This window comes from Semicossyphus pulcher, unplaced genomic scaffold (assembly GCF_022749685.1).
Source record: "Semicossyphus pulcher isolate SPU_LCO1_2020_fin unplaced genomic scaffold, fSemPul1.0.p SCAF_18, whole genome shotgun sequence".
NCBI classification, from domain to species: domain Eukaryota; kingdom Metazoa; phylum Chordata; class Actinopteri; order Labriformes; family Labridae; genus Semicossyphus; species Semicossyphus pulcher.
This window is the reverse complement of record NW_027211691.1, coordinates 12,401,970-12,418,301: the sequence shown is the minus strand read 5'-3', so window position 1 is coordinate 12,418,301 and position 16,332 is coordinate 12,401,970. Positions and strand designations below refer to the sequence as shown.

Below are 16,332 nucleotides of genomic sequence, written 5' to 3'. Positions count from 1 at the left end.
TCACATTGGCAGGTTTGAGACGTCACAAACCTGGCCAATCCCATTAATGGACGGGGTGATGCTATGCATATCATTATGTGTAACCTATGGCAACCACTTTGGCGATGCGCGAGCCACCTGTAAACGTCATAATTTTTGCAAACTCACTACTGCCTACTAACGTTAACGTTACCACTACTAATTGCAAAATTTCAAGATAGCTACGTTTCAAAAAGTTGTCACTAAACGATGGCAGAGACGTGTTTTGTTTTTGCGAAGGATGGAGCAGTTGGAAATATGCATAGTGGGTGGGGGCTATGCAGATTCTGGAATTTTTAATGAGGGAGGAGATGCCTTGGGAGGATTTTTACAAAGTAATTTTACGTATTTTGCAGGAAAAACATCAGACAATTTATTATTTCAAGCAGAACATTTTATGTCATCTTAAAACATGACTGGGTCTGGTCTTTAACAGTTAGTGTAAATAGACAAATGGACTCTAACGTTCAGACCCTCAAGAGGCTCAGCTGTTAACCATTGCCCTCATTGATCCCTTAATCCTATTTCACATCTCACATTGATCAGATAATCTGACTTACTGATGCGCATTGATCCCAAATCCCATTGGTTGCTTCTGTCTGCCATGTCAGTGACTTAATGTTTATGACAGCTGACCCACAGACAGAGATGCACTGTGACAAGGTGTGAGGTCAGTGAGTTTGCTCGTCTACAGACTAAAAATTCTACGTCCATGGTCCTTTTTATTTAAACTCTTACAAATTGCATTAAAGGGGACATATTTTAGCTTTGCAATAGATTTTCTATTTTTCTAACATGCTTTTGAATCACGTGAATAAAGTTTGTTTCATTTTAAAAATTGTATAAGTTTAATTCTTTTTCGGAGCCTTTCCTTCCTCCTGAAACGAACAAGCCGTTTTGTCATTCTAAGGTCAGACCTTAGCCATGACTGGCTGACAGAATTTCGAGTGACCGCGTAGCCCTTCCCCCACGTGTGTGATCCCACTTGTGCGAGCGGCCGCACTACACTGTCACTCCGAAGTTGGAGAAAACATGGCTGCTCTGGGATCAGTTATTCGGCCTTATATGTCCGAGCCAGAATCACAAGGAGGTTTCGGAATGGTAAGTTGAAATCTTGACAAGGACTTGACTATAACTACCTGCTAGCGGACCAACTAGCTAGCATAACTAATGTCGTGTAAGTTAACCTATTATTTTAAAGATCATTTGTTTCAAGGGCCCTTTCGGTTTTTTAAACATGTGTAACACTAGCTATTCGATTGAGTTGAAACCAAAAACATTTACATTTAAAAGTCCGCCATCTCATTTGAATTGCTGCGCAATGCATCTCAGGATACGGTGGGCTGCGAAGGATGCACCTGATTGATCCTTCACGGCCGGGAAACGGAGGACGCATTTGTCGACCACATCTGAATATTAATATATTATTATTATCTTACCGTTTACTAACAGCCTTTTTATACACCCTTAATTTAACTGGGTAACAATCACAGCTGTAAGGATGTGAAATGTGAATTTCAGCCAGACTGTGTGTTTTGGCTGTACTTTTATTTGCCAAGACCATATTAATTCTGCTTTTATTCCAGGCTGAGGTTGTAACTTTGCTCCATATCGGAGCTCAGAAAGGATTTGATCTTCACTGAACTGGATTTATACCACAGGCAAACATCTTCCTCATCAGACTCCTGCAGAGGGACACGGTGATAAATCTGAAGGATGTCAGAATGAGAGGGAAATGAGTGTGTCCCTGCAGATTCATGCAGATTTCATTTGTTCTGTGTTTTCCATGGTACTCACACTCAAATGTGTTTTACCCTGCTTCTAAATACTTTATGGAATGTGTGCCAGCTGCATTAGCAGTGAACTAGTTCCTTTTTAACTCCACTCTCATCAAACTCCACATTAACTGAAGGAACAAATGGAGATCTGTGCTCTTACACACACAAACACACATTCACACAGAAATCAGACCACTGACCTCGGACAAAATCAGCATCTATGAGCAGCTACAACGACTTAGAATAAAGATAGACTGGCAGTGCTCTGTCAGCTTTATACAAACTTCAATACTCTTTACATTAAGAAGAATAATAGGCTCATTTAATAATGCATAGAGAATGTGCACATGTAGCAGAGAAACATTTTTTGACATCCGAGTTTCTCCCACTTCTCATATTTAATCAACCTAACCAACCTTTAATGCTGACTAGTAGTTTGTATGTATTCATTTGAGGGATGTAGTGTGTGGTGTGTGGTTTCATATAGGCTTATTTCAATAAAAAACCCGTTCTGCAAGGTGCTTGAACAGTTTAATTTGTACAGGATAAACAAGAAGATGTTACCAATAGTAATTACAGGCAATTGCTTGAGGTGAAAGTCGTTTTTTTTCTCTATTTGTAATGTTGACAAAGCCGTTAATTAGTTTAACGCACCTCTGACAGTGTTAGGGAGACCTTCCTGCAGCCTACTTGTGCATGTTACCCCACATTAAACTTTGAGAAGTCTCTCCCGGAGTCGAGCCGCCGAGGGCTCTCCCGGGGCTCTGAATCATTCAGATGAGGGCTGCACGCCATGCGAGCAGAACGCTCTTGAGGACAAGGAGGGAATGCTGTACCTACACTCAACATAAACTCATGCAGTGCTCATGCAAAACGTCTATACACACACACACACAGCTCACATACATGTGCATACTGTATTCTGTACATGCACACACTCTATACCTCTCTCTGGCTATGACCTCTGTGTGAGGTCTCTTACTAGTTCTTTGGACAAACAGACCACAATATGTAAAAAGCGTTTTAAATGTATTTTAACTGCACCTCTATTTGCTCCCTCTAAATAATATCATTTAATTACACGTCACTTACCATCAGCTTTTAACAGTTTGAATACGAACTGTACCGCTCTATAATTAGTGCGGCAACTCTAGACCTTTTTAGTGGCAGAAGGGAGTGATGTGTCTGTTCTGTCGGACTGAGCCATGCCAATGAGCCAGCACACATGAAACCAGGCTGGATCTGAATCACCTAAATGGAACAAAGCCATCATTGCTCTTCTGTGCTTTAATGCTATGATGAGAAAAATTGTCTTGTGAGTAATGTGTTCAGAAAGTTTGGCACTGGACAGAATTCAATGACTGACTAAATATAGCAGAAGCAGACAATTATTCTGATTTTTTTTTTTATCATGTGTTTATCTAATAGGGGTTGAGGGGGTTGGGGTGCTTTGACCTTTAGGAAAAAGTAAAAACATTAGTGTTGGGATTCACTGCATCTCCAATATTGGAATGTGTTAATTTATGGACTTTAAACTGACTCTTCAAAATGGCAGATGAACTTAGCACTCAGGCTCCCAGCAGCCTCTAGGTTTTCACACCTTCACTGGAAAACCCCTCCCCCTGGCCAGGTCTGTAAAACCAGAAGATCACCAAGGTTGGAGCTGCTGCTCCAATTCAACAGCTCTCATGGCTTGCTAACAGAGCAAGGCCTCAGCAGCGATGTGAGATCCTGCTGAAAAGATTACCGGTTTACTCAGCACGAACTAGTAACTGTAGTTTAGCAGCAGCTGAAAGAGTCTGCCTGTTTGTCAAGTAAGGACAACGGAGCAAGGAAGGACCAGTTTCCCTCCAACTGGACACCAATACAACGACTGCACCTTTCTTCACCAGAACCACTGCTCCCCCCAGCCTGGTTGAGCAACAGGATCGTCGGCCTAACAAGCTGCAACACAGCACAGCATGCATTTCCGTCCACGGTCTGGTAACATAACATCTGGGCAAAGCCAGAATAACTCACAGTACCGGCTCAGCAGGAATGTTTACTGTATTGTAATGTTATTGATTTGATTTGTTACTGAGTTGTATTGTTGTAACGTCTGTTTAGTCAGGTATTGATGGTTACTTGTGCTTACACAAAGACATCGTCTGCATGCTAAATTAACCTCTCTCTTTCCTAACCCGGCATTCTTAAGACTTACACACATACAATATTTTGGACTGACCTTTTGACCTTTTGACCAGACAAAACAGCCAGGGATTCAACCTTACGGGTCTTTTTCTGGGTCACGACACGTCCCATGTGCTTAGTGCAAGTTGGTTGAGACAAAAACCAGCATTCAGTGGCCATCCTTGAGTCGGCCATTTTATGAGTTCTTTGTCTCCCCTGTTTGCCACTTAAGCCATGTGGTCTCTTAATGGACACAACCTCCATTTCGGTCTCTGGCTCTGCCTGTCCTGAGACAGACATGCCCTTTTCTCTCTCTCTCTCTCTCTCTCTCTCTCTCTCTCTCTCTCTCTCTCTCTCTCACACACACACACGTAAATATTAGCGTTAGTTAGATTACATGTTTTGTGTTTTACGTCTGCTTTTGTTGTCTTTATCGATAAATCATTGTGTGGAATAAAATGCTATCAGTTTAATGTTGCACAAGAATGAATACTGCCAACCGCTTCTGCGTTTGAACTCCAAATCCTCCAACCTAATAGCTATCAATAATTGGGTTATAGTTATTAAGTTAATTATTAATCAGAGTCTATATTGGTAGTCTTGTATACTTCATGAGACTGAGGTAATTAGATGGTTATTTTCTTAACTTTGTTAAGTGGTGCCCCATACAGAGGCTATTTAATGTAGATTAAATCATATCATTTATATAATTAATAATTATCTTTAATAATTGTTCATGTCTTTTAATAGCCATTTTCATTACCTCCCTTTACTTATGGAATCTGACTTAGAGGCATAGTCCGGTCCCAACATAAGGATATGTTGTTTACAGGCTCTGGAATGTAAAAGTGCTCGGGGAGTCTGAGCTTAGACGGCTTAATAACACAGTAAGTACCGCTCCCTGTTGATTACTAAAGTAACAAAAGAGCACAGGGGGTAATCCAAGGGGGTTTAGTACTTTACACACACAAACAACACCAATAAGAACATGTGCGCTGACACACACTATAACTTGGTTTAATCCGGAGCTGGGAGACCCTCTGTCTTGATCATACCTAGTGCTTCTTATGAAGAGTGTGTGGGTGTGTGTGTGTGTGTGTGTATTGGTGTGAGGACCATATTTGCCTTGTTTCCTGTACAAGGGTGACAGACCAGGATATTTTTTTAACTGGATTGTGGACAAGCAACCATACCTGCCGCCTTAAACCCTTAAACAAACCTATCAATTGTTTACTATATAGTCCGTCCATCCATCACATCCATGATCTAGCCTGCCGCTTATCCTGTATCATAGGGCGAGGCGAGGTACACCCTGGACTGATCAGTCAGTCACAGGGCTGACACACTTTTAAAAAAAACAGTAACTGTTAGTTCCAGGAAACTTCTCTTCAGAGAACTAAATGGTTCCTGTGGCCCATTGTTGTCTGCGTTTCCACAGCGGCCTAAAGTCTCAGCAAGATTATGCAAATCAGGCCAATGACGTTTGGAGAAGCAATAAAAGTGACTCTCGTTGCAGGTCCCCATTTCCAATTCCTGGATGTCCTCTTCCGCATAAATGCTCAGCAAGGCCTGCAGCCTTGTCGTCAGTCCATCTGTCGTAGGCTTTCTTCTCTGACTCCATCTCAAAGCACGGAGGTAAACAATCTCGAAACATGATGATAATAGTGAGCTTGCAGCTGCAGTCTGTTAAACATGGCGGGTGAAATAAAACGCTGCGAGTACACGACCAATCAAAAACGATCAGCACCGCAGGCCCCGCCCTGAAAGTTCCTGGACCTTCGGAAAGTACTACCCCCCGAGCAGGGACTTTTCAGGGAGGAAATCAATTACCTCAGAACTAAATTCAGACCCTGGTTCCCGCTACTGAAATGCAAAGACTTCCTTAAAAGGTTCCTAGTTCCTGAGGAAGGTTCCTGCTGTTGAAAAGGACCTTTAGACACAGACAACCGTTCACGCTCACACTACACCTACACACAATTTTAGAGTCACCAACTGACTTAACGAGTCTTTGGACTGCAGAGTTAATAATTACTGCAGGGAGTAGCGTAAGTGGTGCTGTATAAAGGCCGGAAGTTTTCATGAACTGCCTTAGATGCCTTAGAAGAGGCAAAGTTCAGACTATAGGATTTGTCATGTAACGCCTTTGTCTTTTTGACTTGTACTATTTCTTGTTTGCATTTGGACCGTTCACTCTAAATGTGTGTGTCATGGTTTTGCAGAGTTGAGCAAATTGGTACCAGCGTATAAAATGATTAAAAAGGACTGAACAAAGTTATCGTGACTTTTTATACACAAATGTGTTTACCAATGGCGCCAATGGGAATCTCATGACAGTCAGTTAATTGAAGTTGCATGATAAAGACTGAGGCTTTAATAAATTTACATAATTGCTTCATGATGTGGGGAAAGTTTCTAGAATACTTCACAGTACTTCTGCAGGGCCGCTCCTAGCTGCTTATTTGCATATTTTGAATTATTTGCCAAATAAGGCCTGTGAGCTAATGTTCTCCCTATCACCAGGTAGAGGTCTGATAATTGATCATACCCTATTCATCCACCTACGCATTCTAGCTTGTATTCCTTCCTGCCAATCACACACAAACAACCATGTGCTCTTTAACCACATCAATATTTGCATCCAGAGGCGCTTCGCTTGCAGAACATGCAGAGTCTGAAAGCCAATGAGCAGATAAATGTATTCATAGTGCAAAGAATAAACTCACTATGCATGCACACAAAGACAAGCCTTATTATTAGAAAAACACAGTGAGACAGAGAGAGAGGCAGAGAGAGAAAATGTCCTCTAACTGTTCCACTTAGTGCCGAGCTTCACTCAGGGGGCTGAAACGGGAACCCTATTTAGACAGATGGGGGGGAGAAGAGAGGGTGTGTGTGTGTGAAGATAATAGGGTGTGTGCTTCTTCTGTTGCTTGTGTGCATGTGTCTGTCTTCGTGTTCAGAAAGAAATTAATGATGTGGTGAAGGAAGAAAATGCTGTGTTTTTAGACTGAATAAAACCATGCAGAAATATATATACAAAGCTTGTTCTTGTTGCATGGGAGCAAACCATCTTTATTAAGTGATAGCTAAGACATATATTTGCATCAAAATGAAAAAGCATGTTGTCTTAGTGTGTTTTAGAGGTGTTATCCACTAAACCCTGTTGCTTTCCATCAAATCCAACCTGATTCGTCACTATTAAAACATTATTTAGAAATATTTTGAAGGCATATACATGCTGCCAAATTGATGCTACTAGTCTTGATTACAGGATGCAAAAATGTTGCATACCAGTATGGTTTAAGTAGCATAACAATTTCCACCCTTAGAATCCTTTGTCTCATCATGTGATAACTGAGCCCACTCATCAGTCTCCTCTCATAGCCAGCCATCTGCTGCTGCAGAGTCAGATTCAAGTCCACCCAACAGCCAGCTGACCTGCTAGCATGGCTGCAGGGCATTCGCCCGGAGTGTCTGATGCACCTGAAAACCTGCACACTGGGTGACAGACTGACTGGCAAGCAGACAGATTATCTCTCTTATTAGGGGAGAGCATAAGGAAGATATGCCCCGGTGCTTCACTCTGGGGAAGTCCTACAATGTGTTTGTGTGGGTGTGAGCATGTCTGTGGGTGTGTGTGTTGCCTTGGGCGGATGAATGCAGACATTGTTTGATAGCAGTGGGCTGGAAGAGGAGAGTCTGTGCCAACAGCAACTGAGGAGGAGGAGAAGGAGGAGGAGGAGGAGAGGGAGAGAAGGAGCAGGGGAGGGGAAGGAGGGGAGATTTGTAAGTGGGTCGGGGTATTAGGGAGATTCATGGGGGGTTGGGGTGGATAGAATAGGCAGGAAAAAGAGCACCCACAGTGGATCACACCCAGCATGAAAAGGGGAACTCTGGGTGAATCCACTGCAGGGGAGGATGACATACATTCAGAGAGAGAGAGCCTCAAAGGGGAGACAGCTATTTAAAATCTCTCCTTTTTGCCCTTGCTTTTAACTTGACTAACATATTCTTGTTGCTGATGGGTGTTTGTGTGTGTGTGGGTGTATGTGTGTGTAAAAGTGTTTGTGTATATGCAATGTACTCCTCTGTCACTCTGTATTATTTATCATGTGTCTTGTTCGGTAGTTTCACTGTTGTTTTATAACTATTCGGATGCAAATGGAAATTAGCTTTAAGCTAACTCTGTTATGTACACTTAAGTGCATGCTATAGCATCTCTACCAATGTGTTTTATCTCTGCACATTTGCAGCAACATTTATTTCACCAACACACTGTAAGACTTGAACTATTTCACTTACATATAACATCTTATATATCTAAATTACAAAAGGACAATAATAACAAGGCAACAAGTTTACGCTGGAAACTGTTTTTCCTCCAGTTAGTGAAGAGTTAATTGTTCTAAATACTCACAGAAACTCAGCTGGTTGCCAAGGTAATCACTAACAGCATAGCTAATCTAAAAAGAAACATTGTAGTGTTAATTCCATGAGGGGTAACAAAGACACACACACACACACTTAGGCTGATAGGATGACAGTTAGAAGTGTTGTCATGGCTCGCAGACACCTGGTCCTGTGTGTCCATATGGAAGAGAGCTCGGACCATATGGCCTATATGTCTAGCCCAAACTGTATTGGAGGCATGTCTGAGCTGTGTGTGTGTGTGTGTGCCACGGTGATGAAACATTTCTTCCTAAATCCATATCCCAGCTTAGGCCTACTCATACTGTTTATCAGCAGGTCTTGTGTTTCAGTCCTTTAATTCGGGCTTCTGACACACACACAAACACAAACAAAGCTGTGTGAAGTAAGTAATACATCTGTAATGTCAAGCTACTGTCTGCACAATGTTCCCATAATGCTACTGTAAGCCACAGCGAGGAAAAAATTGTGGGAAAAAAATATTTTTAAGTAAAATATCTTTAGCACTTAAGCTCCACCCACATGTATAAACAGCATCCAATCCTAACAAGTATGCTGAAGTCTTTATAATTAGGCATTTCACTGTGTCTTGTGACTCACTGAGAAAGCTCATATAAACATATTGAACTCGTGTCTAATCCCCATAATTCATCAGTGGGTGTACATCATTAGTTATTTGCTCAACAGTGAGCCATTTGTGTACACACACCGAACACACATGGATGCATGCAGTGTAGGGCTCATAAATTGATGACCAGTTAAAAAAGAGGGAGCAAACAGTGCATTGGTGACAGGTAAGGTAGAGGAAGAGAGGAGGAAGAGGATGGGGGAGGGAGTGGAGGATAGACACTGGCGCCTCGCCAACGTTGACGAAAGCTGCTTATCCCTCCCAGTTGCCATGGATACAGTAAGGAGCAGCACACAGCATGTGTGTGTGTGCCTGTGAGAGAGAAAGAGAGAGGGAGGGGATAGAGAGAGAGAGAGAGAGGCAGAGAGAGAAAAACCAGCAGGCAGGCGTTAGAGCTAGTCAGAGTGGGAGTGAAAGAGCACCAGACAGCAGGGTGAAGAGAGAGAGAAAGAGAGAGGGTGAGTGCATGTGTGGTCAGAGAGAGAGCGAGGACAGAAGGGCAGTAAGAGAGCTTGAGGGAGACGATAGAGTGGGAGCGATAGAGTGCTAGATAATGGAGGTGCAGTCAGAGTGTGTGGAGCCGCCTGTGGCCCCTCAGTGTGACCCCCAGCCCACAGGGAAGATCAACAAAGCTGCCTTCAAACTCTTCGGCAAGCGCCGCACCGGCTCCGGAATGGCCAGCTTCTTCTCCTTCAGGAACAAAGGGGCTGCAAACAGCAACGGGAATTCTGACAATGGGAATTCTTTGAATGGAAACAGCTCGGCGGCATCGGTGGAGCTCGTTAGGAGCAAAACCCACGATGGACTAACGGGCTCTAACAACGACACCGATGGACAGAGAGGGGAGGTGCTTCCGTGCCTGGAGGTGGGACCGGTGAGATCTCTCAGTAAATCATTGAGTTTCTTCTCGCTACTCCGACGTGGGAGTTTTAGATCAAGTGAGAATGGAGGGGCGGGGCTTGTCAGAAGAGGGAGGGGCTTAAAGGGCTTTTTCAGCAGCATGCGATGGAGACGCAAGGAAAAAACAAATGATGTAGAAGGGGAAGTGGTGGAAGGGAAGAGGGAGAAGGATGCTGACTCTGAAAAGGTAAAGGATATTACGCTCACCCTTGAACCACCTCCCCATCATCACCAAGAGGATTGTGGGAATGCAGAGGCAGAACCTATTCTAGAGACTCCCTCTACTAGTGTTACCATGACCCCCCCACACTGTGTTTCAATGCCAGGGACATCTGGTGAGCCAGACTCCCCCTTTCCTTACACACCCACTGACTCGCCTCTACGCCCTTCCATCCAAAAAGCCAAAGCTTCAATTTCCAGCCTCACCCCCTCCCTTGCTACGCCCCCTTTGGATCGCTGCAGCACGGGCGACCCACCCTCAGAACCCTCCGTAGACCGACTCTGCTCCCTCCTCTTTACTGACGTCACTTCCCTGAAAAGCTTTGATTCTCTGACAGGCTGTGGGGACATTATTGCAGATGCAGATGAGGAGGGCCCAACTGGGAATGGTGGAAGTGGCACCAGCAGCAGCAGCAGTGGGGGAGGAGGGGTGAGTGTGGGTGCAAGTGTTGGGAGAGCCGTGGGTATGACCAGTGGAACGTCTCGGGGCTCCCCTTCCAAAACCCCTCTCCCTTCACAGCTGACCCAGCCAATGTTCTCTGTTTGCCCAAGCTCAGTGCCTTCCTCCCTGCCAGCCCGGGCTCGAGCCCCTCCTCCACCACAGCAGCACCCAGCTGGTAGTGGTGTGGTTGCCTACATGGGTGGAGGGGAAGAAATGGCGAGTCCAGAAGGTGTGGACGATGCAGACATGCAGGGACTCTGGCACATGCTGCCCTCCACAGGTGATAACTCCCCTGCTTTGCCCAGATCGCACCAACCTACATCTTCTACCCCAACTTCTACGTATCCCCCTCGTGCCACTTCCAACTCCGCCAGCAGCCACCTGCCCTCCTCCCTCAGGAGCGCTGAGCGAAAGGTACCCCAGGTAAAGGCACTAGGTCTCAGTAAGATCCCAGTTGTTGGAGCAGGAAGCCGGGCAGCTAAAGCCACTCTTCCTCATTCACATGGTCGTCATCCTACATCACCTGGTGAAAAAGAGCCGCTGAGTGATGAAGGCTACTGGGACACACCGTCAGCAACGCCCACAGCTACACCTGACGGGAGCGGGCTGCAGCGTAACCAGAAGATTGCGCTATCACGCGACAGCTGCTCTGGAGACCACCTGTACGACCTCTACAATGACCCTGAAGAAGAAGGGGAGGATGAGGAGCAGGAAAGAGATGAAAGTCTGAACAGTACTCCCTCTCCATCCACTGAATACAAACTGAGCCCAACCAACCAAACATCTCCTCCATCTTCCTCCTCCTCTTGCTCCTTCAGGTCAATGAAAGGCAGCACCAGCCTTCCTCGGGAATCGAAGATCCCAGTAAGCACCAGGCACACCCCACCTCCCCACTCTGCAAGCCAGTCCGCCCTCTCCTCAGTTCTAGAGGCCGAATCTCCGCCGCCAAAGACCGAACCACAACCGGCTCGCACACGAATCCCCATTTCCAAGGTGCCCGTTCGTCGATCTGGGGTTAAACCTGGCGGCCAAAACAGAGGAACTTCCCACAAGAAGTAGTTCCTCACACAGGTGGATATCTCTTACTAACTTGTGAACTTGAGTGTACATCCCTTCAGTGATGTTTATGCAGAGCCAAAAGTTTTCCCAGACCAGGAAAAATGTGGAGCTGTAGAGTTAACAGCCTTTAAATTCCTCTCAAATCTTTAAAGCTCTCATTCCTTAGGTGTTTGGCTTGTGATGGGCTAGAATAGAATAAGTGGTTTTGTTCACTTGAGAAAGTCACGAGCAGACTCCAAAAAGCTGGGTTATCACTTCACAGCTCTCACTGGAACTTTGGAAGTTGACTATTGACAATCCACGGACTCGTAATTGACAAATTTGCCTTGTAACTTTTCCCGGAAAAGCTCCCGACCTGCTGAGAGTTTGACAGCTCATGACTGCACACTGCAAGACAAAAAAGCAGAGCACCTTTTTATCTTTTACATTTTTCGTACCGAATTCCACATGGTTTAACAGAATTATCTCAAAAGGACCTAGTCTAATCAAAAATGTTCTCTTTTTTTGAGTTTGTCATCTTGTCTAATCTGTAACAAATTACCTCCTAATCTTTTGATCTTAGAGCCAAAGTATTTAAAAAAAAACAACCTAATTTTTATTTCACAGCATCTAATAGTCTTGAAGAAACTCGACAGCATCCACAGCCTGGAATAACCCAACTTTTTTTTGTCTGGCTGTTGTGTGTACTTTTTGCTTTTTGAAGATGGTCTTCTTCTGACCGCACACTGATTATTAAACTATATGAGGAGCAAATACAGTACAATGAAATGATGATGAAATGGTTTTATTTCTTACCTACTTTGCAGCTACAAAGGTGGCCAAACTGGACCCGATTTTTCTTGTGTTTTTTGGAGGGGGGGTTACTTCCTCTGTTTTGACTGATTCATTTTATTATGGACGGACTTTGTTATTATGTTTGGCTTCAGCCTGTTGCCTGTTGGATCTCACTGCATCACAAAACGTACATCCATGGGATGTCAATCTCTGGGATTTACAACCGTTGAAATAACCAATGGAAACCTACAAAACTATCGCAATACCCAACCTGGAGGAATCCTTTGCACTGATGCTACTATACACACATACACATACAAATTGCCCATGCAACACAAACACAACAGTTTCTCTCCTTCTCTGCATGCAGTGCCACATGGGCACAAAGGTCAGGGAACATCATGTCATGCTGAATGATCTTAGTTACACACACTGTTCAACCTTTGGCACTGTCTTTGTAGCTAAACTGGATGTTTTTTCTTCTCAAAGGACACTTGCACAAACAACCATTTTTTTCTAGTTAGTATTTTCTTCTTCATGGATTTCAAACCGTTTTCATGGGGTCCTTTTTTCTTACGTCATACTGCACGGATCTTAAACTGTGATCACACACCAGCTTCTTAATACTCTGCTTTGTGTTCTTCTTCACTAACATGCTGTATAGGCTGATGTGAGCAGATGACAGGGAGACATTCTTGCTGGCTGACAGTCATAAAGAGCAAGAACATGCCTGCAAGTGTTTCTTAAATAGGCTGTGACCCAAAAAAAAGACAAGGAAATTCTGTCAGGGTTTGAGATAAGGAAAGACTTTTGAGAAACTAACTGGATCACCCTTTTTCTTTTGGCTGTTGTACTGATAAACACTTCCTCTTGGAACCACCACAGCTGTGTGTGTGAATCTGAATGTAGCTTGACATTATCGTAGATCATCGAACAGCATATATTTGCCTGTGTTGGTCTGTTTTCCTCTTTGTCCCTCTTTTGTGGGGGCAAGATACACTGTTTTCTAAGTCCCCCGTGCTCTGAAAAATGAAGACAAAGTGCTGCACAGTGTTGCGGCCTTGCAAAGCAGCACTTGTTTTAAGAAAGAGTGGGTGTAGTGCAGTTTTAAAAGGCCTTTGTCAGTAAATCAGTGAGACAAGTTACAGGGAGCAGAGTGTTCCCTACCCTTCAGTTAAAGAGAGTGGTTTTCAAAGGGCAAGACATTTGAGATGATGCTACTTTTCTCTAGCGCTAACCACAAGGATACCAATGACACATGAGGGTCATTCTAGTTCATAATGGCTTTCCGTCTTGCTTAGAATGTGGTGATTGATCCAACACCGCTCCAGGTTCAGATATCTTTTTAGTGTCCTCATGGTGCAGTGTAGGACAGGGTAACCAGATCCCAGGTCTGAAGTAAGAGGTTTTCTCACCTGATAAAAAGGTCAAGCTAAAGGTCAGAGGATGATCATATATGTTGATGTTTTCTCTGCCTACACTGTGCTCTTTTGATTTATTATGCAATCCTTTTCATCATACTTTCCTTGTGATGCCGAGTGACAAAAGAGAGTGACACAAGGTAACTTTTTGGGCGATTGAAACGGGCAACAGTCTAAAAAACGGGCAACAAAAAATAATATTTTCTTCAAAAGACAGAGGTGATGATTTGTTGACTTAAACTGTTGCCAAAAGGTCAAAAAGTTTTACTTTGTCGGAAAGAACTTGAGAAGAAACAATCATTTTACATCTTACGTTTCATAGATTTTGTTTGCCGTCCTCCTCGGTTGATGTTCCACATGCCACAGTTTTGTGTCTAAATAGAACTTCTTTGTCCACTTCAAAGTATGACATATTGAAAATGTAAGTTGAACCTTTGGGTACCTTGATCCGTTACAATGGCATGTGCAAAGCAGTGGCACCACCCACTGAAGCCATCACATTGCCACCTGGCTCAATTCCGTCTATTTATTTTCCAGACTGACACTCCTCTCTTTTCTTTGTTATGGGCCTTCATGTGATCTTTCGCTGCAATGGAAAGCACATTATTTTTTCCTTTGTTTTGTTACAGTCTGTCTGTTCACTGTGTGAAGTCTTTCCACTTTTCATATTTAATGAATAAAACTGTGTTTGCGCTGATAGATGAGCTCCTGACTCTTTGTAACCTCATTTACACAAGAATCCATACACTTGTATAATTAGAGCAACACAAGATAGAGCCCTTCCCTCCTCCACTCCCCTCCTCCATCTTTTTCTACCCCATATCCCAGTGGCTTAAATCCCCAAGGAGTAGGCTGGGTGGGTGTGGGAGAGGGTGCGAAACAGCGATGCTTTTGTTGATGTGCAGTGTGTGGCATTTTTGTTGTGGTGTCGCACTTTGAGAGAGGTCTGCTTGGCTTGGGAATAATAGGTTATCAATACATTTTATTGATTGCTTAGATGAAAGCCTGATGGATGTGTTATTGTCTGCTGTTGGTCTGACATGTGGAGACAGGAGCAGACAGCTAATGTGATGACAAAGACAGGCACAGCTGATGCACGTGGATATGCAGCCTGTGTCTGTGTGTGTCTCCTGAATACAGATCAAAGGGAGGTTCCCATTGTTTTGAGGAACACACATGTTGCTACAGAAAGCTTCTATGTTGTTGTGGTGTGGGTGAGCATGCATGTGTGGTAGGAGGAGGATTTGGTGCAGTGCGAATCCCCTTTGTAATGGTGCAGCAAACCCCCTCCCTCTCTATCGAGCTCTCTTTCTGCACGCTGAGGTTTATGTAAAAGCCTTACGTAAGACCATAACACTCACTCCTACCAGCCCGCCAGATCAAAGCTAGCGATGCTGACAGGGAGAATGGTGTGCACTTGCATGCACGCGCGTGTGTGTTGGCTGATCTCATCATTAATCTGCTGCTGCTGTGTTCTGGATGTGGACACTCATCCTCATTGTGAGCCATGTTTGTATCCTTGTGTGCATGTTTGCTTTGCTGCATAATCTGGTAGAAGTGCATGACTGGGAGGATTTAGTTTGTGACTAACAAGGAAGTTCTTATACAAACCCAGAGAGAAAAAGGGAGGGAGTGAGGGATAAATGCAAATAAAAAAGAGAACAAGATTTATTGTTCGGGTAAGTCAGGGTTTTGTCTGGCCTTAGTTCTGTTAAAGGCGCTTAGCCAGCGAGTAACGTTTGATAAAACAGGGGATGGGATGGTGTGCCCTAACCCTTTGTACAAATATTACGAGAGGAAGAATTTGATCAGCAAACTCTCAGCAATGTCACGTCTGTTTAATGTTTGCTAACGTTAGCTAACATTAGCCAAAATCCACCACAGCCTAAAATTATTTCAGCTGTGATCATACACTACTACATTTTAAGCTAGTCAGCAGCTAAAGAATGTTAAGCTGTTTTGTCCATATTCAGTGTGAAATCAGTAGCTATCCATACAGCGAATTAAACACAAAGAAACATTTGAGCTTCTCAGAAAGAGTGCTGAAAGACACCAGCTAAAAACTAGCAAGTTAAATTAGTAGAAATATTTTTCCTACATAATAACTGCATGTAGGCAGTTAGCTGTGTTGTAACTAGCTACTTTTGAAGCTAGTTGTCTAAACTTAAATCAGTATGTACTGCTTATAGATTATTAAACACAAAGACACATTTTAGCTTTAAGGAAGACTGTTGAAAGACAACAAAACTAGCAAGTTTCAACGCAGATACATTATTTCTACATATGAACTGTGTGGAGGCTGTTAGCTGTGTTTTATGCTAGTTAGCAGCTAAATGAATGTTACTGGGGTTTTTTTGTCTATATACAAAGCTAAATCAGTATCAACTGCTGCTGATAGAGTATTAAACACAAGGACACATTTTAGCTTTAAGGAAGACTGGTGAAAGACAACAGCTGAAAACTAGCAAGTTACAACACACAGATACATTATTTCTA

General features: G+C 43.6%; 1 protein-coding gene across 1 annotated transcript; it reads left to right on the top strand.

Moving 5' to 3' along the window:
* The first annotated feature begins 9,414 nt into the window (after positions 1 to 9,414).
* Positions 9,415 to 14,533, top strand: amer2 (APC membrane recruitment protein 2). Its single transcript, XM_069667818.1, has one exon. It carries the CDS (start codon positions 9,575 to 9,577, stop codon positions 11,639 to 11,641), a length of 2,067 nt encoding a protein of 688 aa, XP_069523919.1. The 5' UTR covers positions 9,415 to 9,574; the 3' UTR covers positions 11,642 to 14,533.
* The last annotated feature ends 1,799 nt before the right edge of the window (positions 14,534 to 16,332 follow it).